At 48.1% G+C, this 27930-nt stretch overlaps 1 protein-coding gene across 1 annotated transcript; it reads right to left on the reverse strand.

Annotated features, from left to right (window-relative positions):
• Window positions 1–27835, reverse strand: Smg5 (SMG5 nonsense mediated mRNA decay factor). Its single transcript, XM_075978597.1, has 22 exons — window positions 27597–27835; window positions 21012–21110; window positions 20482–20605; window positions 19977–20133; window positions 17618–17707; window positions 16339–16428; window positions 15082–15160; window positions 13344–13469; window positions 13172–13240; window positions 12251–12459; window positions 11584–11721; window positions 10862–11455; window positions 9515–9690; window positions 8375–8450; window positions 7659–7834; window positions 6600–6758; window positions 3439–3498; window positions 3059–3218; window positions 2642–2732; window positions 1815–1889; window positions 1438–1576; window positions 1–1350 (listed from the first exon to the last, which is right to left on the reverse strand). The coding sequence occupies exons 1-22, from the start codon at window positions 27668–27670 to the stop codon at window positions 1267–1269; spliced, it is 3045 nt and encodes a 1014-aa protein (XP_075834712.1). The 5' UTR covers window positions 27671–27835; the 3' UTR covers window positions 1–1266.
• Between the last annotated feature and the right edge of the window lie 95 nt (window positions 27836–27930).

Raw genomic sequence — 27930 nt, forward strand, 5'->3', positions numbered from 1 at the left:
TGAGCTTGGGGGCGGGGTCTTTATTAAGTAATGCTTGAGTCTCAAGTCTCTGCCAGAATTGGAAATGGGATAATCCCAACTGTCCCCTGGTTTTCCCAAACCCTCTGTCTTAGCGGAAGGCAAGAAGCCAGCTCCTCTAAGCACAGCCAAAGCAGCTAGGCCAGTTGGGGTAAGGAGGGGAAAGCAGAAAAGAACCCAGCCCCAGCTATGCTTTCAGGCTGAGGGGTGGAACTGGGGCAGCCATGGCCAGAGCTCTTTGCTCACAGGGTGCCATTCTGACCCTGAGCAATTCATGATCTCTGCTTCTGTGTCACTTGGCGTTCCAGAAGCCAGCCCCTGCTTAGCCCACCAGGGCTGTCATCCTGGGGATGGGCAAAAGGAGAGTAGTTCAGGGCAGAGGGCCCCAAGTAAACCGCTTTCAGGGATCTTCTCTGCCCTCCCTGGATGGTGAGGGGGGTGGCCTTGGCCCTCACTCCCTCATTGGCACCCCTTATCCAGCACAGCAGCCAAGAGCACAAAGCACAGTGACTGTGGAACTGGTGGGGAAGGGATGGCTGCTGGCAGAAAGCCAGTAACCCCACACCCTAAGGGCCTGGAAGCTGGAGGTGGCAGAAAGGAAGCGGGGCCTCAGAGTGTGCAGCCCCTGCTCTATGGTGTAGGCCATTTCAGGCCCTGCTTCCCTAAGAGCCACCACAGCTGGCTCCAGAGCTGCCCTGTCCCCATGGAAGACGAGGGGGGAGGGTCCTTGAGGATAGGCAGGGTCTGCAGAGAACCATGCAGACACTCAGTATCTCCCAACTCTTCCCTGAGAGCCAGGGGCCCAAACTCCGAGCCCCACCCACCCTGTATCTTGGGTGAGAACAGGGCCCTTCTGGTGTCCTTTCCTCTCAGAAGTCCAGGAACTGCTCCAATGAAATGCAGACACCCATGCCTGTCCCGCCCCGCCCGCCCGGGACAGCAGGGTCAGGTGGAAGGCTGGAGAGGGCCCATGCCTGCCCCGCCCCGCCCGCCCCGGACAGCAGGGTCAGGTGGAAGGCTGGAGAGGGTCCACAGGCCACTCCTACTCCAAGCACTTCCTCACTTTCCTGATTTCGCCTTAGCAACAGGGCCCCATCCTCCCAGCTGGCTCCTGGGCCCTCTCTGCAGCCTCAGCGCAGCTGGACTTCCTGTTTGCGTGTGGTGGGTGACTGCAGGTGGTGGTCCTGGTTGCCAGAGAGCGCAGGAGAAATCTGGAGTCAGCCCCACTGCAGGGCTTGGGGCCCGATCTCAACCAATCTCCTTCCACTGCCTGTAGAAGTCTACAACATTCTTGACATCCACACTGGCGTGGGCGGCAGCTTGCAGGGCGGCCTGCGGAATGATGGAGGAGGGAAGATGAGGGAAAGGGCAGCTTGTCTGGGGCATCTCAAGACGACTCTCCTCTAACCCGGGACTCACCTGCATGGGCCCAGAGAGCACACTGGGGTTGTCCAAATGAAGGCCTGTGATGATGGTCACCATGCCACTCGGGTCCTCCTCCCCTGCCCCTTGGGCCAGAGTTAGCTGTCTGCAGCTGTCCAGGATCTTATAGAGAGTCCTGAGAGTGTGGGAGTAAAGGGAACAAGACCACGCATGACCATAATCTGAACATAAAAATCTCCTGGGGACAAGAGAAAACAGGCAGCTGGTGGCAATGGATCCCAGATGTTGAGCCCAGGCATCTGTGGGTAGGGAGTTCCCAGAGGGGCTCGCAGAGTCAGCGCTGACACTTTACCAGGCATCTCTGGGTAGGGGCGTTCCCAGAGGGGCTAGCAGAGTCAGCTCTGACACTTTACCAGGCATCTGCATCCTGCCGCTTCAGTTTATGCCGTTCAAAGCTCTTTCCCATCTCCTTCTGGCAGCGAATGTATCTGCAAAGGAGACCACAAAGGTGGGGACATGGTTTACACAAAGCAGGCCATTGTGGCTGGGGAGGCGTGTTAGCTCAGGGAGACAGGATAGCTATGTCCCTCCCATCAGGCTGTTTAGAGCCATTTTTCAGGTGGCTTCTTGGATGCCAGGCTGGCTTTCTCTACCGATAGCATTGGGTTTCTGTTTTTTTTTTCCCAGGGGAGGAGCTGGGAAGGCAACAGAAGCCGATGCTTTCAAGCCAGAGCTTCTGGGAGTGACCTCCAAACAAGCAGGCCTTGTGCATTTCCTGGCCAGGCAGGCCAGAGAGGCAGGGCAGAGGAGGAGCTCTCTGCTCTTGTTTCCTCAGTCCCAAAGGCTAGAAGGGTGGGGCCTGGGCTGGGCTCCAGCTTCTTCCTGGGTGGCTTCGACAGCCCCCTTAGTGGGCAAATAGGAGGCCTGCTCCCTAAGTCTCCAACTGAAGCTTGACAGCTCCTTCAAAGGAGCCAGAGCCTGGAGCTGGGACTTGACTGCTATTCTCTCCCAGCAGGTGCTGTCCAGAGCCTGCCTCAGAGACACAGGGCAGTGTTTCTGACTCCCCAGGGCTCTCAGCTCTTCGAATCTCCTTGTCTTGAGAGCTGAGACCTCTCCCAAAGGGGCACATGAATTGTGAACAAGGTCCCTGTCACTTGCAGGGAGCAAAGAGCTCCCAAGCATGTCTAGATAATGGACCCAGGCTACCAAAGGTCCTAGCCAGACCTGCACTCTCTCTCACCTGTTTCCTTTTTTAAACTCTGCCTCCAGGTACCGGATCCCATCCCGGGCCCCTGGCTGTTCCTTTTTCAGCAAATCCAGGCCATCGATCACTAGCAGGCGGAGTGGGCGGAGGTAAGAAAAAGACACTAAGTTCGGGCTGCAGACTACACTGCAGGAAATGTCTACAGGATATGGGAGATGTATGTAGGATTGTGATGCCCACAAGATTTTGGAAGCTCTTTGAAAACGTGACCAGCCAGCAGTGAGCTAACAACTCCCCCAGCGCTTCCACTGCAGTTTCTCATTACTTGCCCGTATCTTTGCAGCAATGTTTAGCACAGATGCCTATGCTGGGGCTGCAGTTCACAACCAAGACCACATATACACTGGTCCCAAAGAACACACCATCTACACCCAGCCTCCCAGATAAACTTACCTGTCCTTGGAATGATGATGATAAAGCGGCCACTAGTGGCCAGCTGGCGGATGAGAGGGAGGTGGTAGCAGAGGGCCTGGGTGTCAGGGATGAGGTAGGGAGACATGGCTGACTGGGCCTTGGGCTGCTGCAGGCTCCCTTCCAGCTGGGAGACCTCGAGCTGGTAAGAAAAGGCTGAGTGGCTGAGGCTGCAGAGAGCTTAGTGGGTGACAAAGCTTGGAGTAAAGGGACAAAGCAGAAGGAAAGCTGAGCTTCATGGGGAATATTCTGGAGGCCAAGAAAGCTCTCAGAGTAGCTGTCCAGAGCCATAGCAGGGGAATATCTGAAAATGGACTTAAGCGAAGCCAGACCAAGAAGAGAAGGATGTGAACACTGCCCACCTGTAACCGTAGCTGAGCCATGTCTCTCATGAGCCTGTTCCGCCGAGCCTCCTCCTCTGCCTACAAGGAAAGCACAGCCGTGAGAAGAGCTATGTCCCTCCTCTGGAGCCAGAGGACTAGGTCTGCAGCTCGTGTGAAGTCCTGTCATAGGAGAAGGGAATTCTTTTCTAATTCACTCTACAACCCCCATGACTGACCCATGGGGAGCTCGGGAGAGGAGAAAGCAGAGTATTTTTGGTATGTAGGATACTACTTGTTGTGCCTTAGGCTCTAACCTCTGTACCTCTGCTCCTTCTAGCCAGGTCCTCCTCAGGGTACCAGCCACACACACCCGGACCTGGCAGTGTTTGCCCAGACCTGCCCATCCTGTTCAGGCCACACATGCACCTGTCTGTCCAGCAGTCCCAACCACTCCTTCTTTTACCCAGCCTTCTTCAGTTTAGTAAGTGAACCACCAACTGCCCAAATCAGAATGCTCAAAGTGGCTTAGGTCTGTCCTCGCTCAGCACATAAATCATCAGCTGGCCAGTCTTGTCAAGTGAACCCTCTGACTTGCACACCAGCATCCTTCCCTTACCTCAAGAACACAAGGCTCAGCCTAAGAACAACCCTTCCAGGATGCTCTAATCCATGCCTCTCTAGTCTCTCTGATTCATCCCTGTTCTCTCAATCCTGCCCAATGCCCATCATCACCTTATCTGGGATTCTTTCCGCTTTCAAAAGGAAGTTCCAAGCCCTTCATACATTCTTTTTTTTTTTTATTAAAATTTTAATTAAAAAAAAGAATCCTTCATACATTCTAAATGTGGACAAGAGTGAGACCTCTGTCACTGAAGGCTCTTAGGTGAATCAAGGGTGTCCTCAGATGTCATTCTAATGAGACCAAACCAGACAACTCTACAAAGTGACCAATTCGTTCTCTTCAAATGAGTCAAGGAGGTAAAGACAACAAAGGAAAAGCTGTTAGAGACTTAACCAAAGGTCATGTAGGTTGTCACACAGAATTGGTGGAAATGGACAGTCCACACTAATAGTATACACCAAGGATAATTGTCCAGGGTTATCCTGCAGAGTCCTGCACAGTTAAGAAGTGCCCTGCCCCAAATGCCAACCATGCTGTTTGAGAGGCACTGGTAGAGGAGGAAAGAACAGAACAAAGTTGACAAAGGTCACATCCTTCCAGGTTAGCCAGAAGACAGAAATGTAGAACACAAAGTGGACGAAGTTCCCTCTTTTCTCACTGCACAACTGAGCTGAAACCTGACTTTCTATGCTAACTCATCACTAGGAAACTCCAAGATTCCTGTGTGGAATCACCTGAGTGCAGGAAGGGGAGAGGCACACCAACTGAAGGCTAGGGCTTTACCAGTCCAGCAGCTCAGACAGAAGAGGGTTGCTCTCAGAGGGAAACCTATCTCAGAAGGGCCAGTGAGAGCTGCTAAGCCTGGCATTCACTTAGCAGTGGGACAACAGCTCCCAGCGAGCAGATGGGCTGCACAGAGATCAAACCCCCAGAGCTCACGGTTGGCACAGGTACAATGCCTGTAACCCTAGCACAGCTAAGAAACTAAATTGAAACAAAGAACTCGGGTTTTCCCTGAGACGTCAGAGCCCTGGTCCCCACCCTGACTTGGTGTCTTAGAACTGTCCTAGAACTGTCCTTAGTTTCTCAGACATAAAAGGAAGACATAGGCACCCAAGCCACAGGAAGACAAGGTGAAATGACAGGGCACTTGCAAAACAGACTAAGCACACAGAGTGCTCAGTGTATGACAAGACCTAGGCAGAGCAGGAACTAGGGTGGCCTGCAGCACCGAGAACCACATGAGAGGGTACTCATTGGCCCCGTCCTCACTGCTGTGGAGCTGTGAGTTTGAGAAAATGCCTGCAGAAATTCTAACAGTTTTGTTTTAAAGCTGTGTAACTTCCGTATTTTTGTACCCCACCCTCATGTCTTCCTGTACAGACCAACAATAAAAGCCTTAACACAAAAGCTTGTTTTAACAAAATGTGCTTGTTCATAAGGCAGCAGGGAGTTTCTGGGGGAATATGCTCCCTTTCCAGCCTGTCAAATGTTCACAGCAATGGGGCTCAGGGGGCTGGGAGAAAGGAAGAGCATCAGAGGTCATGTCTTGGGATGAAGGCCCGAGGCTCCCATGCCTGACACACAGTGACCCACTCCAGCACTACAAAGGTACTAGTGTCAGGAAGGACACCCATGTGAAGAGACTGCATGTTTGCTGCGGTGTCTAAAATGCTGACAAGCATGTCAGACAGCAAATTCTCAGTGCCTGTGTTGAGCACACAGGCCACTGCTTGCTCTCTGGATGGGACTATGTCTGAAACAAGAGTTCCTCCATGTTGAGACCCCACATTCTGTTCCATTCCCCAGTCTTAAATCTGGTGAAAGGAAAGCACGGGAACACCTGCTAAGCACCCCTCCTCCAGGACAATAGGCACCATCATCCCATCTTCTCCCCTAGCCATTGCTAATTCTATGGATTCCTGTAAGTGACAGGAAGCTAGCCAAGCAAGGTTCGGTGACTTGTCTATTTCAGATTCAGTGGTTGATGTGGGAGGGTCTTCTGTTTTGTGTTGATTTCATTGGTTAATAAAGAAATTGCCTTGGCCCTTTGATAGGACAGAAAATTAGGTAGGTGGAATAAACAAAACAGAATGCTGGGAGGAAATGAGGCAATCGCCATGCCTCTCCTCTCTGGTCAGCCGCAATGGAGCCAGCCACCAGGTCAGACATGCTGAATCTTTCCTGGTAAGGCTCCACCTCATGGCGCTACACAGATTATTAGAAATGGGTTAAGCAAGACTTGAGAGTTAGCCAAGAGGCTAGAAACTAATGGGCCAAGCAGTGTTTAAATGAATATAATTTGTGTGTTGTTATTTCGGGGCATAAGCTAGCCAGGCAGCCGGGAGCTGGGTGACAGGAACGCAGGCCGCTGCTCCTTCTACAAGTGGTGACAGAGAGGTCTCAAGACTAACTCAGACATACTGCCTCTACTCAAAGTGTCTCTCAGGCCTTGCTGGGCCTCTGACCTGGCTTCCCAGTTCTTTAGATAAGAACTACTTGTGCAGCTGATCCCCTTCCTCTGGTTCTTCAGGAAGCCTAAGGGAAAGAGCTCCCAGGGAAGGGAAGGCTGACTCACCATACGAAACTGGGCCTGAGCCTGCTGCAGCAGGCTCTCTTGCTCAGACTGAGCAATGCTGACGAAGATGCCGACCTCGGGATTGAACTGTAGGATGCTGCCTTGTAATCTAGCCACAAAGTGCCCGAAGCTGCGGATGTAGCAGATGCGCACCACCGACTGCGGGAGAACAGAGACCCAGTTAATCTGACAGGCACTCTCACCTGCCTGCCACCCGGCCACACCAGCCACCTCTCAGCATAAGTCTCCTTGGAAAGGCACATGGTCTGTAGCATGGGGAACTAAGTGCTAACTAGCAGGGCAAAGAACCTCGTAGATGATCAGAGGGCCAGGTCTTAAGATAAAGAGAAAGTAAGAGAGAGTGGTGCTCAGTGTAGCTCAGTGGAAGAATGACTGCCCAGCAGGTGTATGGCCATGGGTTTGATCCCCAGTACTGCAAAAGAGGACAAAAAAAAAAAAAAAAAAAAAAAGAAAGAAAAAGGCAGCAGTCCAGGAGTGAGGAAACATCTAAAGCCATCTCTCTTCAGACTCTCAGCATCTCACGTGTAAGGAGAGACACGCTAGGTTCACACCTCTCAATTTTTTTTTTTTTTTTGAGTAAAACCCTTCCTCGTGCCCTTCGGATAAAAATCTGGCCTACCCTAAAATATGAAAATAAGTCGCACTTCTCTGGTTGTGGAGGAAACTTGGTAGCCTGTTGGCTTGTTTTTCCTTTGCTGCCCCCAGATGGCCTACGTGGTTATAGACTCAAGGGAGAAAGCTGCTGACCAAATGGACCGTGTGTGCTCTCTGGCGCTGCCAGCTCAGTCCTCAACTGGCCCACAGGAGCAGAAAAATTCCAAGTCCTGATTAACTTTCTCCGTCTTCAGCCCAAGGAGGAGAAATGAAAAGGAAACACTAGTAATAGCACATGTTTGGAAAGATACCTGTCAAGGTAAATCTGTAGCCTGAAGGATGCTCCCAGTCTACATGTGGGTGTCCTGCCCCAGCCAAGAAACCCTGATTTGCTGCCATATATGATGAACACTTGGCACTCGTGGTAGGAAGCAAGTTCCTTACCTCCTCTAAAGCACTGAGCAGGGGCCGATCTGCATCGAAGTTAAAGCGTCTATGAGCAGTCCGGAGAGGAGGTAGGTTTCGCAGTGCCATATCCTCTGGGAGCAGCAGGCCAGCAGGGAGATCAGGCAGCTCACAGCCTTCAAGGAGACTCTGGACTTGAGGACATAGGGCCAGGCCTAGGCAGAAGGAGACTATCAGACCCCTGCCCTGGAGCATAACCTCACAGGAAATACAAACCTCCTATAGAGAATGACCAAGCTGATGAGACAGACAAACGGTGGATGGAAGCAGAAGGCAGAGACACACCCGGGGCCAAGCAGGCAGGGTGAACAAAGACAGCCAGCCTGAAAAGGCTCAAAAGAGAGGAGAACGGTTCCGGGAAATGTCCAGCTCTTGGTTCGTCTCAAGAGAAAGACAGCAGGAGTTTCTAATCGGAAGGTGGTAGAGGGGATGAACTGATCAATGACGGATATCAGTGCTCAATGCCTGCAGGTAACATAGTGATGATAACGACAAGCCTGGCCTTTCAGACTCCTCTCTGCTCTTACCTCCTCACACACAGAACCACCAGACCGGTAGGGGCAGTGTTGGTGTGGAAACTGTACTGACTGCTCTGTGCTAGGGAGGCTCCTCCTCCAAAAATCTGTTACAGGAGGGGACCAACCAGGTCTGAAGGGGCTAGTAGGAGAAGAGCCTAGTCTTAGGGGTCCACTCACCAGAATCCTGGAGTTCACCAGCTGCTGGCAACAGATTCAGCAACACAGACAGGCGGTTCCACAAACTTTGAGAGCTCTGAGGAAAAAAGGGAAACCTCCAGTCAGAAACAATGCAGAAAAGCAGAGCAGGTATCACACCCGGGTCCTTGTGCTATGAGACTCAGAGGGATTTGTTAGGCAGATTAGCAAGAAGTTCATAGAGGACTTGGGAATTGGACTGATGAAGGGTGAAGTAGAGCCCTGAGCTGAGACCCACAGGAAGGGAACAGGGCCTCTCACAGTAAACGAGACCACAACACTCCACACTAGTTTGCAATGAGCTCAAGACTGAGGCTCTGATTCCAAGGCAGTACAGGCATGGACCATGCAACCCCTATGGCAGCAAGCCTGACGAGACTGGCTCATAAGAGTACCTCTCCTAAGCCACAATCCCTGCCTGGAAAGGCTCAACTTTGTCCCTCCCAATTTCCCATCTCTGTTGCTATCCCCTATTGTATTTTTGTTTATTTGTTTGTTTTGTTTGGGGAGAGGGGGGTCGAGACAGGGTTTCTCTCTATAACAGTCCTGTCTGCCCTGGAACTCACTTTGTAGACCAGGCTGGCCTTGAACTCAGAGATTCGCCTGCCTCTGCCTCCCGAGTGCTGGAACTAAAAAGGCATGCACCACCACCGGGCCTTTGCTATCTTTCTTTCCTCTGTATTCTTTCATGTTTACTGAGTCTCGTTCCAAACATTACCCAGAGTGTCAGCTATTAAGCCAACTTTGGGAAAACAAAGCAGAATTAACAGCTTCCTCTCTGGCCAGGCGGTGGTGGCACACGCCTGTAATCCCAGCATTTGGGAGGCAGAGGCAGGCGGATCTCTGTGAGTTCGAGGCCAGCCTGGTCTACAAAGAGAGTTCCAGGACAGGCTCCAAAGCTACAGAGAAACCCTGTCTCGAAAACCAAAAAAAAAAAAAAAAAAAAACAAAAACAAAAAAACCAGCTTCCTCTCTGTCCCCTGGACATAGGTTCTTTGCGGGAAAAGATCATGCCTACTCTGGCCAGGCCAATCAAGTTCTTGACAGACCACCAGGCCCCTTCTTATCTCATCACCCTTCCAACCTTGTAGAACCTGAAAATGTAGGATGTGGTGTAAAGACCTGTGCACAGACGATGATGAGGTCAGGGTTGGTCCGCAGCCAGTCTAGGAAGACCTTCACAGCAGGAAGGAGGCCCTCAGCCATCAGGGCCTGCAGCTTCTCCTGAAGGCTGCGCTCATTGCGACAGGAGCGGCTGCTGGACTCACTCCCCTCTGACTCAGAGCCATCCTCAGAGGCTGGGTGGGGCAAAGGAGAGAAAACTGGGGTAAGCAGTGAACAGCATTTAGCAATGGGCTTCTGTACTTTCAGGAAGTGTTACCCACACATTCCACCCACCTAGACTCCGAGTTCTGATTCTCTCTCACCGTCAGATCCCTGCCCCGTTGTTCTGGGCCCACTAACTTTTAAACCAAGAGCTTTCTGCTGGGATTATGGGAGTATATCATGATATCTGCGTTCATTTAAAATTTCTTAAGTCTTAAAAATTGCACCCCATGCACAAAAAGTTCCACCCACAGCTCGACTGTGTTAGCCACTAGGAACACAAACAGTTCTCCCAAAGCTCAGTCTATCTCAAGACAAGTACACCAGTGAGGTCTCACCAGACAGGAGAGGGTAGAGGCTGCAGTAGAGCAGATGGTAGAGGTTACCCACAAGAAGATGTCACTGGCTTCAAGCAAATCCCAGATACAGTGATTTTTTAAATAAACAACCTTCTGGGCAGTGGTGGCCTTTAATCCCAGCACTCAGGAGGCAGAGGCAGGCTGATCTCTGAGTTTGAGGACTCAGACAAAACAAAACAAAACAACAACAACAAAAAACCCAACCAACTGACCAAAAAAACCAAACAAGTAGTGGGGCTTATTAGGGTAAGAAAAGCCATGCTTCTGCATGCTTCAGACAAACGGGGCGTTCTGTACAAAGTCTGGAGGTTAAAGACAGCATTTAGAACAGGGCTGACAGCTCTTCCACTGCAGGTTGCTAAGCTAGGCAAGATAGCACCCTAACCACTGGGAAGGCTGCTCTGTGGTTAGCACATGGTCAGCACGCACGAGCTTCTAGGTTGCCTACACAGGAGTAGCAGAAGAAAGGACAATACTCTAAAATGGCCTAGCCTAGTGCTTGACATAGAATAGGCTCCAGGAATGCTGCTGAAGACCTCTCCTTCGACAATGATGACACTGGAGTGTCACTCAGTACTGCTCTGACAAAAACACTGTGTTCAGCTTTGGGGAACCTAGGCAGAGCTGGATACCATGAGGGAAGGAAATCCAACCACCAACAGGAGAAGAGAAAGGGCCCAAAGCCACAGAGCAGTGTGGTGAAAAAGCAGCAAAACAGCATGTGCTGAATGCTAGCAAGACTCCTGACAGCAGAGCACCAAGCAGGAGGTAGAGGTTCAGGTACCTGGCTCTAAAGGCTTGTCCACATCTCCATTGACACACGACCTGTGACTGTCCACACTGTTGGGTTCCGTGGTGGGCTGCAGGAGCAGGTTGCTGAAAGTGGGGGCCAGTCGGAAGCAGCGCTTGGTCTGGAACATCTGGGTGGACATGGCCTGCAGATTGCTGGCATCGCTGGGGCCCAGAGGGCCGTTGAGGGCTTCAGGAACCTCTGACCTGGCCTGAGGAGGCTCCAGAGCTGGAGACCTTGTTCCCTCTTCATCCTCCATATCTTCCAGGTCTGACCGGGACTCCTGGCTGTTCATTTCTGAGTCTGTCTCTGCATCAAAAGCAGTGCCCCTGCCTTCTAGACTCTTATCAGAGCCACTGTCTGAGCCGTCACTGGCCTGGGCAGAGTCATGGCTTGAGTCTGATTCAAAACCTTCACTTAGGTCACTGTCATCACCAGCTTTAGGAGGATGGTGGCGACGGCGGCGACGGAGACAAGAGAGTCGGGAGTGTTTACGGCTCTTTCTACCCTCATCAGTTTGGGACATCACAGTGGGAGGCTCAGGCTCTGGTTCCTCTTTTTCTAGTAGTTCTTTTGATTCTGGTTCATCTGCATACAGGGAAAGGTCAGAGAGATGAAATGGACGTGCCCTCTCACACCAAGCTCTCACTACACGCAATTCCCTCCTTATCCCGTCTCATGCAAACTTTCCAGTCATAGCCTCCCCAGCCTCAAACCTGTGCCATCACTCTGAAAAGACGAGACAGGGTTCTCGCCCTCTTCCAGCTCCGCCTGCAGCCGTATGTTGACATGATTAATGAGGTGGGAGAAGAGGGCAAGGGTGAAAGCAATGGCTGCACTGTACTGCTTGGATCCTAAAACCAGAACAGAAGAAGTGAGCACCATCAATTTCAATTTGTCTTACCTGCTCTCAACTCATCCAATGACCCAATTATTCCTCAAAGCTGGTTCTTGATTTAAAAAAAAAAAGGTTTCTCAAGTCTCTTGAATAGTACCCACCTTCTCACAAACTAGACTGTAGCAGCTCACCTCACCCCCCACCTTTTCATGTAGGTGTATCTTCTCGTCCTAGCTTACCTCTCTTGAGCTTTGAGACTGTTCCTGGTAACCCAAGAGTTTTGGCACCTAGCACCACCTCTCCCACAGCCTCTCCAGAAAGGTTTTCAGGCTGTTTTAAGTGCTCTGATACCAAGGCTGGACCCTGGAGAGTATACAGCTGTCTATGAAGGGGGTTTAGGGGAGAAGTAAGAACCCAAAGCTGCCTCTGCTCCTTTACAGGAGGTGCCATCAGTAGACTCTACATACCGGGCAGTGACATGGGCTGGAAGGGATCACTGTGGAAGACAACAGGACAGTGGGGAGCAGAGGGACATGGTGGAGTACCTGCTCTCTTTAAACTGTGCACACCCATAAGGCAGATAATGGCCATCTGAAAGATGAGGAGGTCAGGGAGGTAAGCATATCCACTTTCGCACTCTTCCTCTTCCTCGTTCGTTAGGCCAAGGTTGGGAGAGGAGGGCAGGTAGAAGAGGCAGAGGTTGAAATCCTCCAGGACAGACTGGCAAAGTGAGGTCAGTTCTGAGTCCATGGAGCTATGGGAAGGCAGGAAGAACAAGAAATGTCACTGATGGGTGGGGGTGGCAAAGAACTGACAAGTCAAAGAATCTAGGGATGCAGTTCAAGGGTAAAGTGTTTGCCAGGCATGCATGAGGCCCTGGGCTCAACCCCTAGCACAGAAATAAACAAACAAACAAATAGGTCAGCTACACATGACGGCGCATGCCTTTAATCCCAGCACTTGGGAAGCAGAGGCAAGCAGATTTCTGTGAATTAAAGGCCAGCCTGATCCACATAGCTACACAGTGTCAGGCGAGCAAGGGTTACACAGTAGACCTGTTTTAAAAGAAAAAAAAAGAGGAAACACTAAAGGATCCTATAGAAACTTAAGAGACTGTGGGGACTGGGGCGTGTAGGGGGAACGACACCACAAACACAGACCAATGTATATCAAAAGAAAATAAAACTGAAGTTGCCTAGTATGAACAAGGTCCTGCTTCAATTGATTAAAAACAACAAACAAAACAATGATTGAGGGTATTTCAGACTCAGTCCCTTAGCCGCTATCAGAATCTAATAAGCACTCACTGTGTCCGTCAGGATGGGGCCAGACACAATAGTGAGGGAAGCCAAAGATGAGCCAACTGGTGAGCCTCTCCCACAGAAACCGGACTTCAGCAAAGGTAAGAAGCAGTCAAGGCAAGAGCTTGCCTGACACCATTCCAGCTCACGCTCACTTCTACTCACCTACTTTTGGGCTGTAACAGGCTCTGCAGGTACATGAAGTTTACCAACAACCTCTTAATGTCTTTACATCTGGAACGAGAGGAACCCAGAGTACACGCTGAATGGCCCTACAGTCCCTGTGGTTCCACTGTAGTCACTGCAAAATGTCCTCCTCCCCACAGGCCCCACTTACCGCTTTTTGCTAGGGGAGAGCTTCCTGGTCTCAGACTTCTTCAGCTGATGGTACATTTTGGCTGCCTTGTCATATAGCCTCTTAAGGTTCCCATAGGCTCCCTCAAAGGACACCTCTGACTGGATGCTGAAGGAGAAACAGGGTTAACTACTGCATCTGAACAGAGGAATAGGAGGAAATGGGAAAGGTCACCTACTGGGGCCTTAAGACCCATTACTAGTAAGTAGAGGGCGATTCAGCCTCAGTATCTGTGTACATAGTTGGGGTAACGACTCCTGAACCATCTTTCCTGGACACATGGACAAGGATGGGGACACACACAAACACTCACACATGTTCTCATGCACGCGTGACAGTCATCCAAGTAAAGGTAGTATCTTCCTTACTTTCCTTTCTATATGAAAGGGGGCAATTAATCCTACCTTGTTACAAGTTTAACTTACCATCCCTGAAATACCATCTCAACTTACAATGGGGGTCAGCACTGTGTAAGCATTTACTACAACTAAATATATTTACCTGAATTATTTGTTAATGCTGCAACACTTAATCCAGGTCTGGCACACAGTGTACCCTAATACTATCTACATACAAAGATAAGGAAAAAACCTGCAAGAACAAACGACCAAAGTGGTTACACAGCCGGCACATGGTAGTGCTGAATCTTCACCACGAACTTATTTCATAACAAAACCAACAACTTTGGCAGGCACTATGTGACACTTTTGTCTTGGTGTTGTTTTTGCCTGTGTAATGAAGGCTGGCCTTGAACTCCTGATCCTTCTGCTTCCGATTCTCAGCACCCACAAGGTAGCTCACAACCATCTGTAACTCCAGATTCACGAATCTGATGCTTTCTTCTAAGAGCCTCATGCACCAGGTACAAATGAGAAGACACATATGTAAGCAAAACACTCATACACATAAAATAAAGAAAACCAGAAATTTTTTTTTAATAAATTTAAACAAAATAAGCTGGATGGTAATGGCACACACCTGTAATCACAACACTCAGAAGAAAGAGGCAGGTGGATCTATGTGAATTTGAGGCCAGCCTATCTATGGAGGGAGCTCCAAGATAGCCAGAATTGTTACAGATAGAAACCCTTTTTTTTTGTTGTTGTTTTTTGGTTTTTTTTGAGACAGGGTTTCTCTGTAGCTTTGGAGCCTGCCCTGGAACTAGCTCTTGTAGACCAGGCTGGCCTCGAACTCACAGAGATGCGCCTGACTGCCTCCCGAGTGCTGGGATTAAAGGCGTGTACCACCACTGCCCGGCTCCCTTTCTTTAAAAAGCAAAACAAATTTCCTTCTATGGAAAGCTTTCAGTCCTGGCTGATATGTATACTTATGCATACTTATAGTCCAGCAATCAGGAGATAGAAGAAGGAGGACCACTGCAAGTTTGAGGTCAGCTTTGGCTACACAGTGAAATCTAGAACAGTCACAAGTACAGAGCAAGACCCTGTCTCTAAAACAAACCAACACGGAAGCAAAAGGAGAACAAACTGACATTTACAATAAGCATGTTATTATCTTAACTTCTCAAAGGCCTATAAAACCCAACATGGCTCTGTAAAAACAGCAGGGCTGAGCCAGTGTACCCTTGAGTGTAGAGTCCCTCAATCTAACATGTCTCTATCTTAGACAAAAGTTGGTAAAAGATGGAAAAAGTAAGAGATGGGGGAGTGGGAAAGCAGAGATGAACTGCAAGGCTGGGAAGGAGCTGGCAAACACTTACCAGCGCAAGTAGCAATACATGGCTTCCACATTGTAATACTTGCTGCCTGCAAGGGTGCCCAGCTGGTTGAAGGGCATTCCTGGAGTCAAAGAGAATTCACGCAGTTGAGTCCACAATCTTAGTCAAGGTTGCCAGGCTCAATCAACACTGAGCATTAGAGAACACCAGGGAAAAGGCCAGGCTGGCAGGCAACAGTGGAACCTTGGGTGACCAGCACATCAGTCTTCCTCCTCCTCTTCTTTCTTCTGGCTCAGTTTGTTTGCTCAACCTCTGCGACTGTTACTACTCTCTACATGTGAATCCCCATTTCTTTCTATAACGGCATCTTTCTTTCTTTCTTTCTTTCTTTCTTTCTTTCTTTCTTTCTTTCTTTCTTTCTTTCTTTTGGTTTTTTTTGAGACAGGGTTTCTCTGTGGCTTTGGAGCCTGTCCTAGAACTAGCTCTGTAGACCAGGCTGGTCTCGAACTCACAGAGATCCGCCTGCCTCTGCCTCCCAAGTGCTGGGATTAAAGGCGTGTGCCACCATCGCCCGGCTTTACAACGGCATCTTTAAAAAGTATATATAGTTAGGGGCTGGAGAGATGGCTCAGTGTTAAGAGCACTGGTTGCTCTTCTAGAGGTCCTGAGTTCAGTTCCCAACAACCACATGGTGGCTCACAACCATCTGTAATGAGATCTGGTGCCCTCTTCTGGCCTGCAAGCATACATGCAGGCAGAACCCTATATATGTAATAAATAAATTAATAAATAAATCGTTTCCTTTTAAGAGTATATACATTTTGAGATAGGATCTCACGTAGCTCGGGCTGGTCTCACACTTGGTATATAGCCAAGGATGATTTTGAACTTGTGAGTTTCCTAATTCCAGCCCTCAAGCACTGAGATTGTAACTGTACACCACCAGGCCTAGCTTCTGCAGTGCATGCTAGACAAGCACTCTACCAACTAAGCTACATTCCCAACCCCTGTAATAGAAGGTCTCACTACACTCTGTGGGGCAAGCTGATGTATCTCTTCTTTCTATAGTGGCCTCACACAGAGGGAGGAACCACTTTTTCCCCTTCTCTGTTAGTACTTGTCCACTTCTCTTCCCGTTCTTTCATCTTGTGTGTGTGTCACAAAGGGGAGAATATATACCCATGGTGACATATGAGAATGGGGAAAAAGGACCTGGAGAGATAAGCAAAGGCCTATTTATGCCCAACAGAACTGCCTACCTCTGACATGATCTGGTTTACATCCAAAGAGAACACTTACCAATCTGGGGAGCTACTGACAAGGCTTGGTAGTAAAACCTTTCAGCTAGCAGCTCCGTGTCCACACCAGCCAGTTCATTCTGATAGCGTGCTACATGGGAGACAAAGGGAAAAAGGGATAATTTTATATTTTAGGAAGCCCTCCCTGAGTCCGCTCTGAAAAGCTGTGAAGAGCCTAAGAGGCAGGGACATGAACTAACACACGAGCTGTAGGTCTTTGACACAATCCTAAGTCTGTGTGACTATATACAGTACTTGACTCTCTTCCTTGCTAACAATTCAAAATGTAAAGAATCAGCATCTATAAAAGTGAGCAGATTCATCTTGAGTGTCTTGTCCCAATGCAGGAACCCGCAACAAATATAATTGCTTGCAAGAATCTCTGCTATTTGGTTCTGAAATGCAATGGTTGATTCTGCAGGAAGACGCTGGTCCTGTTCATGTAAAACAGGGACCAAAGCAGACCAGCAGTACGGTGGGGACACTGGTCCTGTTAGTGTAAAACAGGGACCAAAGCAGACCAGCAGTACAGGAAGACACTGGTCCTATTCATGTAAAACAGGGACCAAAGCAGACCAGCAGTACGGTGGGGACACTGGTCCTGTTAGTGTAAAACAGGGACCAAAGCAGACCAGCAGTACAGGAAGACACTGGTCCTGTTAATGTAAAACAGGGACCAAAGCAGACCAGCAGTACAGGAAGACACTGGTCCTGTTAATGTAAAACAGGGACCAAAGCAGACCAGCAGTACAGGAAGACACTGATCCTGTTAGTGTAAAACAGGGACGAAAGCAGACCAGCAGTACGGTGGGGACACAGCCAGGAGAGCGTCAGGTCAGTGAAATGTAAAGCACCCAGCAAGTCCATACCAGCAGCCCAATAAAGAATGAGTGTCTACAAAGACTAGAGACTCAGGGCTACAAAGCACAAGAGCACCTTTCCAGCTTCAGCAACACTCACCATGCAGTTAAGTGTTCTCTGGGCTTCTTGATGCTCAAGTTCCTATTCACCTAGGAATCCACAGAGATACTAGAAAGCCTCTAAGGAGAAGGACCCAATTTTCCTGACCTAAAGAAATGGTGATCATCCTGACTACTGCAAATGTCAATGGCATTTCGCCATTCCTAGCTCTCCAAAGAGAGTTGACTCATAGGCATGAAAGACAGAACACTGCAACCATCTTCAGCTCTCCAATATGTAAAAGATGGTACCAACAACCGAAGCAGCCTGCACGTTTCCCACAGCCCAAGGCAGAGAAAATGCAAAATGAAGATTCTTACACAAATCCCCCAGGTACACCAGACATCGGTGGCATGCCATCTGTGCCCAATCCATCTCCTTCCCTGAAGCAGATACTGGCTTCTTGCATCCTGAAAGGGGATGGGGAAAATAATGGGATGAGAGACAGATGTTGATTTTGTTGTTGTTGTTTTTCAAGATAGGATTTCTCTGTGTAACAGCCCTAGTTGTCCTGGAACTCACTCTGTAGACCAGGTTAGCCTTGAACTCAGGGATTAAAGGCGTTCACCACCACCTCTGGCTCAGATATTGATTTGTGAGTTCATTCCTCTACCCCCACCTAGGCAGAAACACCTCCTAAATGAAGAGGAGAAGCTAGGCCAGCCTTGCAACTGTCTTACAGAGCTGACAAGACATCAGGAAGGAAGTAGACACACAGATGCACAAGGGGAACTCTTGTCTGAAAGGTCAACACAGGACGTCTAACAGAAAGAGATGAGCTCCAGTGTTAGGAAAGCAAAGGAGACAGGAGGAACTATATCAAAGCTACCTCTGTGAAGTTACAAAATTTGGTTTAAGATTAAAACTCTGGGGCTGGAGAGATGGCTCAGTGGTTAAGAGCATTGCTTGCTCTTCCAAAGGTCCTGAGTTCAATTCCCAGCAACCACACGGTGGCTCACAACCATCTGTAATGAGGTCTGGTGCCCTCTTCTGGCCTGCAGGCATACATGCAGACAGAATATTGTATATACAACAAACAAACAAACAAATAAATAAATAAAAGATTAGAACTCTGCATGATAGGTTGAGGAGGCGTGGTAGTGCATGCTTTTAATCCAGCTCTCAGAAGGCAGAGGCTGGCTGATCTCTGTGAGTTCAAGGTCAGTCTGATCTACAGAGCGAGTTCCAAAGCAGTCAGAGAGACAGAGTGAGACCCTGTTTAAAATAAAACATTTTCAAAAAGCACCTAGCTCTGGAAACCAGGCCCTCATGCCCTGTCATTTTGCAGGTCCCCTGGATGGGAAGGCCCACTCTGAAAAGCTTTTCCTGATGCTCCTGCAGACTTTCTACTTGGCTACATGAAGAAAACACCAAAGAGAAAATGTTTGGGGACCTGATGATCTGAAGCAAATTCTGAAGCTATGGACCCCCTTTCTCTCTAGTAAAGCCTACAGACACTGCCTCCACACTAATCTTGCAACTGTTTTGTGGAATTGGGGTTTAAATCTAGGGCCACACACACAGTCAGACAAGCACTCCACCACTAAGCTGTTCTACCTCGGCCCTTTTTGTTTATGTGTATACACACATGCATGTGTGTGTGTGTGTGAGGACAGTATGTGTAAGGGCCAAATGTAGACAATGGGTGTCTTCTTCAATTGTTCTCTACCTTCCTTTACAATTTTCTATTACATTTATTATTTATTTTATGTATACATGTGTATGTAGGTGGGTGTGTGCATACCACAGTACACATGTGGGAGCCAGAGGACAGCGTCTAGGAGCTGATTTTCTCCTTCTATAATGCGGATCCCAGGGACTGAACTCAGATCATCAGGCTTGGCAACAAGTGCCTTAACCCACTGAGCCATCATAATAACCCTCTCTGCCTTATTTTGAGGCACAGAACTTGAAGCTCATCAAGTCAGCTAGACTTGAACAGACCTGGGATTAGACCTGAAACCGTCCTACCTGGTTTTTTACATGAATGGGTGCTGGGGATTCAAACTCAGGTCCTTATGGTTCTATGGCAAAGCACTTTGCCCAGTTCCTCCTTTTGCTTTTCAATAATATTTTAAGAATACAAAGCACAGATGCTCTGCATCTGGTAAGACCATGTCAGGTGGTAGCAGGGACAAGGCTTCCAGAAAGTCTACCTCCTAGTGAAAGCTGATGCAAGACTCTAGGAGGGAAGAGTACCTATAGAGCAAGAGACGGAGAAAGGACTTCTAAAGGGTAGCTGAGTTAAAGGAGATCTGTGAGCTACAAAAGTAAAGCCACTGCTGCTAGGACCTCAGTTGGCAGCCCTTCTAGGGAGACAGTCAACAATTTTCCCAACATTCTTACAGATTTTAAAACTTTAACCAAATACTAGAAAAAACTCCCTAAAGCTAAAAACAACAGACAGGCAGAACTCAACTGGAAGAAGAAAAAAGAAAGGTTAATAGCATCTTCCAGAGCCAGATCTACACTGGAGCCATGTCCCTCCCTCAGCCTCCACACGAGTTCACAATTTTAGGCCCCTCATTCCTAAACCCTTCACTGTGCTTGTTTGGATAAATCTAGTTTTACAAAGCACCTGAAGGTGTTCCATTTGCCTGACTGGTCACTAGTTATTCAAACTTTGAAGACAATGAAGATCAAGAACCCAATCCTTAAGCCCTCTTAGGTTACACTGACCTATGAGGGGGTCAGTGACATGAGTCCAGTCAATGCAGCACTGCAGTTCAAGCTGGTAGTGGGACTGGATATAGAGAAGGAGATGCTGGTAGAAGCCAATGCCTGCAACCAGATGAGTCCTGTAGGCACATTCCAAGGTGCTCCGGCTGTGGATGTGCTAGAGATCAGGAAAGGCAAAGAAATAAGCTCAGAGAACCACTCCCTCTGCTACAACCTGTTCATCTAACTGAGGAAATAAGCTTCTGTTCTTGACTTCAGAATCTCGGCCACATCTCTCTTCCCACACAAGTTACCCCTATAGTCTTAGATCAACCTCGCTGGGCCTCTTCTTCTCCAATTTCAATTATGTGTAACTGTCTCTTTCCTCTCTTCTGCCTGTGTGTCATCATCCTGTCCCTCCCTACTCCTCCCCCAAAGCATGCTCTGGACCTACTTTTCTAGCTCTTCCTTCCTCAACTTCACCTCTTTAGACAAGCGCTGTTTCAAGTCCTAGGGCCTTCCTTACCTTTTTGTTAGTCTTGATAAGCTGGATAACTTCATAGTATACCTTTCTCCACAGCAGCTCCTCAGCCTTCCTCCCATAGTCTACCGGATGCAAGAACATAAGCTTCACACAGAGCTCACGCAACCTGGGGAGGGGTAAGGCAGCATGAGGCACTGTCATCCCTTGACAAAGAACACGCAAGGCATGGGCTATTACCGACACCAACAGATCTCTGCCTCCCAAGAGACATCAGTGTCAGTGACCCATAACTGCAGCCTAGGACATAAGAAGAGCCCCCAGGAAGTAAGAAGAATTTTAATAGTCTTCATTCCTCCATATTCTTTTCTCCGCTTTATTTCCTTTTTTTGCCTGCCTTCTCATGACCAACCCCTTCAATTCAAATGCCATTCCTATGGTGCCAATCTTGTGGATGTGCAAGCAGCAGATGGAATGAAGGGTTCAGTGGTGTACTGTGAGACCAGGAGGTTAAAGGTAATGTACACTATGTATGCCCAGCAGTTACTGGTACAGACAGGCAGGAACCAGCTTACTTGTTCCTCAGGCTAACGTTCTCTGGTTTGAATACTTCTTGATAAGCAGTTTTGTTGCAAAGGATGAGGTCTAGTCGATGCACAGCCTCCACCACAGCCCTGCAAGGAAACAAAGAGCCCTTGAGCCATGTGCACAGTTTACTTTGAGTGCTGGGAACTGATTCTAAAGAAAAGGCTGAAAGGGGGAGGAGAGGGAAGGGAAGATAACAGGAAGGGAAGACTTAGGGTTAGGGAACTGAAAAGGCAGGCTGTAGGCTGAGCTCTAGAAAACATGAAGAGAGACTTCATTATAATACAGCAGCCCCCAATCAAGGAACACATGGCAATGTCGGAAAGACCATTGTCCCTCCTGAGGGAGGTGCTATTGGCATTTAGCGGATACTGCTAGAAATCTTGTTGCACAGATTAAAAATAAAATAAAAAATTATCCTCTGGAAGACATGGTGGTGTCTACTTGTAATCCTAGGACTTGGAAGGCTTGGAAGACTGAAGTAGGAGGATTACTTACATTGAGGACTTTGAAACCAAACCAGCCTGGGCAATGTAGCAAAGTCCAGTTCAAGAAAATTACCCTAGCCACAATGTCAACGGTGTTGTGGTAGAGAAACCCTCCTAATGCAAAGAAAACTTAGGGTTCTAACCCTGGGAAATTACCTAGTATCTTATATTAATAAAAACAGGTTTTAGGGGGCTGGAGAGATGGCTCAGAGGTTAAGAGCATTGGCTGCTCTTCCAAAGGTCCTGAGTTCAATTCCCAGCAACCACATGGTGGCTCACAACCATCTGTAGTGGGGTCTGATGCCCTCTTCTGGACTGCAGACATACACACAGACAGAATGTTGTATAAATAACAAATAAATAAATATTAAAAAAAAAACAGGTTTTATAACACAGATACTCAGAAGAGTTTTATAAGATTTAATAATAGCTGGGCAATTGTGATGCACACCTTTAATCCCAGCACTCGGGAGGCAGAGGCAGGCGGATCTCTGTGAGTACAAGGCTAGTCTGGTCTACAAAAGCTAGTTCCAGGACAGCTAGGACGTTACACAGAGAAATCCTGTCTTGAAAAACAAATAAAAACAACAACAACAACAAAGATTTAAACGCAACAACCTATTTACAGCTTTAGCATCCAATAAAGAATGGTGAGCTGGGGAGTGGTGGCAGGTGCCTTTAATCCTAGCACTGGGGAGGCAGAGGCAGGTGAATCTCTGTGAGTTAGAGGCCATCCTGGTCTACGAGAACTAGTTCCAGAACAGTTAGGACTGTCATTCTCAGTGGGTAAGAACAATTACTGTGCAAGCATGAGGGTCTGAGTGTGAAGTACAGCACACACACGAAGTGGGCATGACTATGAATGCCTGTAACTCACACATGTGCAAACCCAAACAACAAAATGTGCTGGCAAGATGGAACACTTGCTATCAAGCCTGACAACTTGAGTCTGACTCTGGAGAGCCACATGGTGGAAGGAGAGAACAGACTCCCACAAGCTGTCCATGACTCCATGAGTGTCATGACTTTTAGTGGATGCTGATAGAAATCTTTTGATGCACAGATGAGTCCACCAAAATAAAATAACTATCCACACATGTCCACAAAAACAAAACTACACACATAAACACACACACACTCACAGATGCCCTTGGAGGTCAGCAGAGGGTGGCAGATTCCCTGAGGTAGTATTGCAGGCAATTGTGAGCTACGGGTTCCAAAGAATCAAATTCAGATCCTCTAAAAGAGGAATATGTGCTCTTATCTTTCTCCATTCACAGACACACACATACACACACGCACATGAATGTATGTGTATGTTTATTGATGCTTTATTCACTATAACAAAGAAGTGGAACTAGCCTCACTGTCCACTCATAGATGAACAGGTAACTAAAATTCAGTACATAAAAAAATGGAATCTTATTTAGTTATAAAGAAAAATGAAGTTAACATATTTTCAAGAAATTAATGGACTCAGACTGGTTATATTAAGTGAGGTACAATCTAGGAAAGAAAAACCCCACATATTCTCACTCACATGTGAAATGAGTGTATGTGTTGTGTATGCACATATGTAAATGAATATACCCGTGAGTACAATATAAGATGAAGAAAAGAGAACAACAAAAGTTAAATATAAGGGAATGATGAAAGACAGAGTGTTGTGGACTATTTGTTTACATTGTAAAGATGTCTCTTTTCCAAAGTGCCTTCTGATTGGTTTAGTACAGAACTGAATGGTAAATAGCTAGGCAGGAGGCATAGGTAGGACTTCAGGGCAGAGAGAGAGGATTCTAGGCATGCAGGAGACACCAGCAGATGCAGAACAAGTCAGAGATACAGAATGAAAGAAAGGTAAAGAACCATGTGATAGAAGATAGATTTAAAAATACGGATTAGTTGGCCAGGCGGTAGTGGAGCACGCCTTTAATCCCAGCATTCAGGAGGCAAAGGCAGGTGAATCCCTGTGAGTTCGAAGCCAGCCTGTTCTAAGAGAGCTAGTTCCAGAACAGCTAGGACTGTCACACAAGGAAACCCTGTCTCAAAAACAAACAAACAAACAAAAAGGGGTTATTTTTAGATAAAAAAGCTAGTTAGGAGCTGGTGGTGGTGGCGCACACCTTTAATCCCAGCACTCAGGAGGCAGAGGCAGGCGGATCTCTGTGAGTTCGAGGCCAGCCTGGTCTACAAAGGGAGCTCCAGGACAGGCTCCAAAGCTACAGAGAAACCCTGTCTCGAAAAACCAAAAAAAAAAAGGCCGGGCGATGGTGGCGCACGCCTTTAATCCCAGCACTCGGGAGGCAGAGGCAGGCGGATCTCTGTGAGTTCGAGACCAGCCTGGTCTACAGAGCTAGTTCCAGGACAGGCTCCAAAGCCACAGAGAAACCCTGTCTCGAAAAACCAAAAAAAAAAAAAAAAAAAAAAAAAAAACAGAAAAAAAAAGGAAAAACCAAAATAATGGGGGGGGGAAGCTAGTTAGGAAGCTACAAGCTAAGCTACAAGCCAAGCTTTCCTAACTAATATAGAAAGGTAGGCTCTTCTCTAGATGACAGGTAGAAGCTATGGAGCAGGCACATTGGTCTCTGCTGTGGACGCAAAGGCAATCCAAAAACAGACTGATGACTTCCAGAACAAACCAAGAAAAAGGTCCACAGCAGGCTTAGATTCTGTGTAACCCAGCAGCTCAGCGCTAACAGCTGCCCTATACAGGGCCGAGTGACTGCAGCACCCAGCTGAGGAGTGGGTGGGAGAGCAAAGCCTTCTCACAGGCAAGCTTGACAACTCAATATTCTGAAATTCAGTTACAATCTGGACCTCGATATCACAGGCAGCAGCTTAGTCCCTTGGACTGAGTTTTTTATTTGCTTTCGAGGGGTGGGAGGTGGGGCGGAGGATCTTGCTGTCCTCAAACTCCTGAGTTCAAGTGATTATCCTGTCTAAGCTTCCTGAGTCCAAATGGTGGTAGGTGTAGTAGTAAGAGTATGGGTGTAATAAGGTGTAGTAAGAGTATAGGTGTAATAAGGTGTAGTAAGAGTATAGGTGTAATAAGGTGTAGTAAGAGTATAGGTGTAATAAGGTGTAGTAAGAGTATAGGTGTAATAAGGTGTAGTAAGAGTATGGGTGTAATAAGGTGTAGTAAGAGTATGGGTGTAATAAGGTGTAGTAAGAGTATGGGTGTAATAAGGTGTAGTAAGAGTATGGGTGTAATAAGGTGTAGTTAGAGTATAGGTGTAATAAGGTGTAGTAAGAGTATGGGTGTAATAAGGTGTAGTAAGAGTATGGGTGTAATAAGGTGTAGTAAGAGTATGGATGTAATAAGGTGTAGTTAGAGTATAGGTGTAATAAGGTGTAGTAAGAGTATGGGTGTAATAAGGTGTAGTAAGAGTATGGGTGTAATAAGGTGTAGTTAGAGTATAGGTGTAATAAGGTGTAGTAAGAGTATGGGTGTAATAAGGTGTAGTAAGAGTATGGGTGTAATAAGGTGTAGTAAGAGTATGGGTGTAATAAGGTGTAGTTAGAGTATAGGTGTAATAAGGTGTAGTAAGAGTATGGGTGTAATAAGGTGTAGTAAGAGTATGGGTGTAATAAGGTGTAGTTAGAGTATGGGTGTAATAAGGTGTAGTAAGAGTATGGGTGTAATAAGGTGTAGTAAGAGTATAGGTGTTTTATTTTTTGTTGTTGTAGCTCTAAGACCGAACCCAATGTCTCCACTAAACTACACCCCTGGTCCAAATGTTTGTACTTTATGAACAGGCTCCAGAGACTTCCTTCCGTTCTCAATTACAAAACAAAACAACAACAAAAAAATCCTGTAAGCTAATATCTGATACTTTAGAAAGCTCCAAGAACAAATGCTTAAATCTGAGAGCACTTAGCACCCTTTCCCCTACTGTCTACCAGATTATAAGCTTCTTCAAGAAACTGTAATCTTCCTTTGACAACCCATGAAAATTCAAATCACTGTAGTATAAAGAAAGTAATTTAAAACAAGAACAGAATATAACTGGCCTAATAAATCAATTGGTGTTTGTAGATTTTCCAGCAACTCTTTTCCTGTTTCTTCTCCTCCAGATAGTCTTAAAAGATATCAAAATGGCATATTTGTAGACAGCTATCTGTGGGAGTTTCTCAATTTATTTAAGCTCAACGACAGCTCCACAGCCTAACAAACATTTATCAAAAGTCAGACGGTCATTACCAATGCCTCACACACACACTGGCGGCCTCAAATGTTTACCTGTTCATAAAGTACAAACATTTGGACTGGGGGTGTAGTTTAGTGGAGACATTGGGTTCAGTCTTAGAGCAACAGCAACAAAAAATAAAACACCTATACTCTTACTACACCTACTCAATGGGAGGGGGGGGCACACGCATTCAATCCCAGCACTCGGAGGTCTAGGCAGGCGGATCTCTGTGAGTTTGAGGCCAGCCTAGTCTACAGAGCTAGTTCCAGGACAGGCTCCAAAACTACAAAGGAACTCTGTCTCGAAAAAAACAAACAAAAAAATAGCATGTGGGAATCCGGCAGTGGTGGCAGAGGGCCTTTAATCCCAGCACTCTCTCTGTGAGTTCGAGGCCAACCTGGTCTACAGAGCGAGTTCCAGGACAGGCTCCAAAGCCACAGAGAAACCCTGTCTCAAAAAAGAACAAAAATCAAACGTTTACCCTACTCAAAGCCAACACAATCACAGACAACCCATATGTGCACGTGCGCGCGCAAGCGCGCGCACACGCATGCACGCACGCACACACACACAAAGCCATGTACTGTGAACACACTAGCTCAATCTGTCAGTCCTGTGAAACCACGGTTTGAGAAAGCCAACTCAACCAACACAATCAGAAGACTGGCCAGAAGCGAGTAAGGAAAAGCACAGACACTGCCCACGCTGTTCCTGACAGGCAACTCAGCAGCACTGCCATCTCCAGGGAACTCCTCAGCCTGGGGACCAACCCTTGGGGACCCACAGCGAGAGGCCAGGGACTACTGATGGGGATCACCTTCCTATTTCTGGAAGAGCCTCGACTGCCTTTCACCTTCAAGAGGTAGAACACAGGAACACAGCCAGCTCCTAGTTCTTCCACTGCCGAGACTGGGCAGGGCCAGCTTGCTTCTCAGGCAAACACCTCCATTCAGCAGGTCTGAGGGAAATGGGAACCCACTTGCCAATAGAAGGCAGAAAACTCATCGTGGTCTCCACTTCGCCCTCCTGAGAGTCGGCTCTGGGAACTATGTTCTACTTGAGCTACACAAGAGTGTGGACACAGACTGTAAGGAATGAGGAACTGAGTCAATGGCAACTCGAATACTAGGATCCAACATCCTTCACGGCTCTCCCTAGGCGACAACTAGTCTTCGACCTTTTTTCTCTCATTCAGAGTCCACAAAATTTGAGCCATAAAGGACTTCAGAGTGTATTCAAATTAAATCAATTTTTTATAATTTGAAATTCCTTTTTAAAAAGATGATTTATTTTTATTTTTTTGTGCATTGGTGTTTTGCCTGAATACATGTCTATGTGAGGGTGTCAGATTCCCCTGAAAATAGAGTTACAGCTATGAGCTACCACGTGGGTGATGGGAATTGAACCCAGGTCTCCTGGAAGAGCTAAGCCACCTCTCCAGCCCGAGATCCTTCCTTTTATGGAAGAAGAAACTGAGGCCCAAGGTCACACAGCGAGAGGGGCAAATCAAGGGCATGAACCTGTTTCTGTGAACTTCAGTCAAGAGCTGTTTCCAGTAAACCACGGTGCTCAGCGGGGTTCTGAGCTCCACTCCCCTTCGGTTTTTTCCACCCGCGACCCCCATCCTCACCTACCCAACCCTTCTAGCCCCCAATTCTCTCCGGATGTCTCGCGTCCCGAAAAGCCCCGCGGCACGCCAAGCTCACTGCACCAAGGGTTTCCGCACGCGCTTCAAACCTCCCACCCACCCAATTGCTCTCGGCTTCCCCCGGCTGGCTCGCCCGCCCGCCCGCTCCCAGGCTGCACCCCCGCCCTCGTCGGGCCCGCCCGCCGCAGGCCCCGCCCCTCGCAGCCCCGCTTCCCCGCCGTGGCTGCACACACGCCCCGGCCCTCTCACCGGTAAAGCCGCTTGGTGTGGAGGACCTTTGCTTCGGGCTCGCCGCTCTCCACTGGCGGGGGGCCTTGGCTCATGGTGCCTGGGCCCGGGGGCACCTCCTGGTCACAGGCCCCCGCCACCCACCGCTGGTTCCTCCACCGCCGTCTCCAGCCGTAGCCGCAGCCGCCACCGCCGCCGGCCCTGCTCGGCCGCCATCGCTGTGAGGCGGCTGCCCGAGATGGCTCCTCCTCCGCCTGCCAAATCTCGCGATAGCTGCCGCAAAACTGCGGATCAGTGACCGCTCCACCAAATCTCGCGAAAAATTGTTTTCTCTCCGGGAAGTTCCTCGGACTTA

This window comes from Microtus pennsylvanicus, chromosome 7, assembly GCF_037038515.1.
Source record: "Microtus pennsylvanicus isolate mMicPen1 chromosome 7, mMicPen1.hap1, whole genome shotgun sequence".
Classification (NCBI taxonomy): domain Eukaryota; kingdom Metazoa; phylum Chordata; class Mammalia; order Rodentia; family Cricetidae; genus Microtus; species Microtus pennsylvanicus.

Bases quoted from the DNA above. Each gene is read 5' to 3' on its own strand.
- Smg5 (XM_075978597.1), bottom strand. From the start codon at position 27,670: ATGAGCCAAGGCCCCCCGCCAGTGGAGAGCGGCGAGCCCGAAGCAAAG. The intron at 17,708-19,976 runs GTCAGTGTAACC...ATCCCCTTTCAG, and splicing joins TGTCACTGACCCCCTCATAG to GATGCAAGAAGCCAGTATCT. The intron at 1,890-2,641 runs GTGAGAGAGAGT...TCTCCTTTGCAG, and splicing joins GAGTTTAAAAAAGGAAACAG to ATACATTCGCTGCCAGAAGG.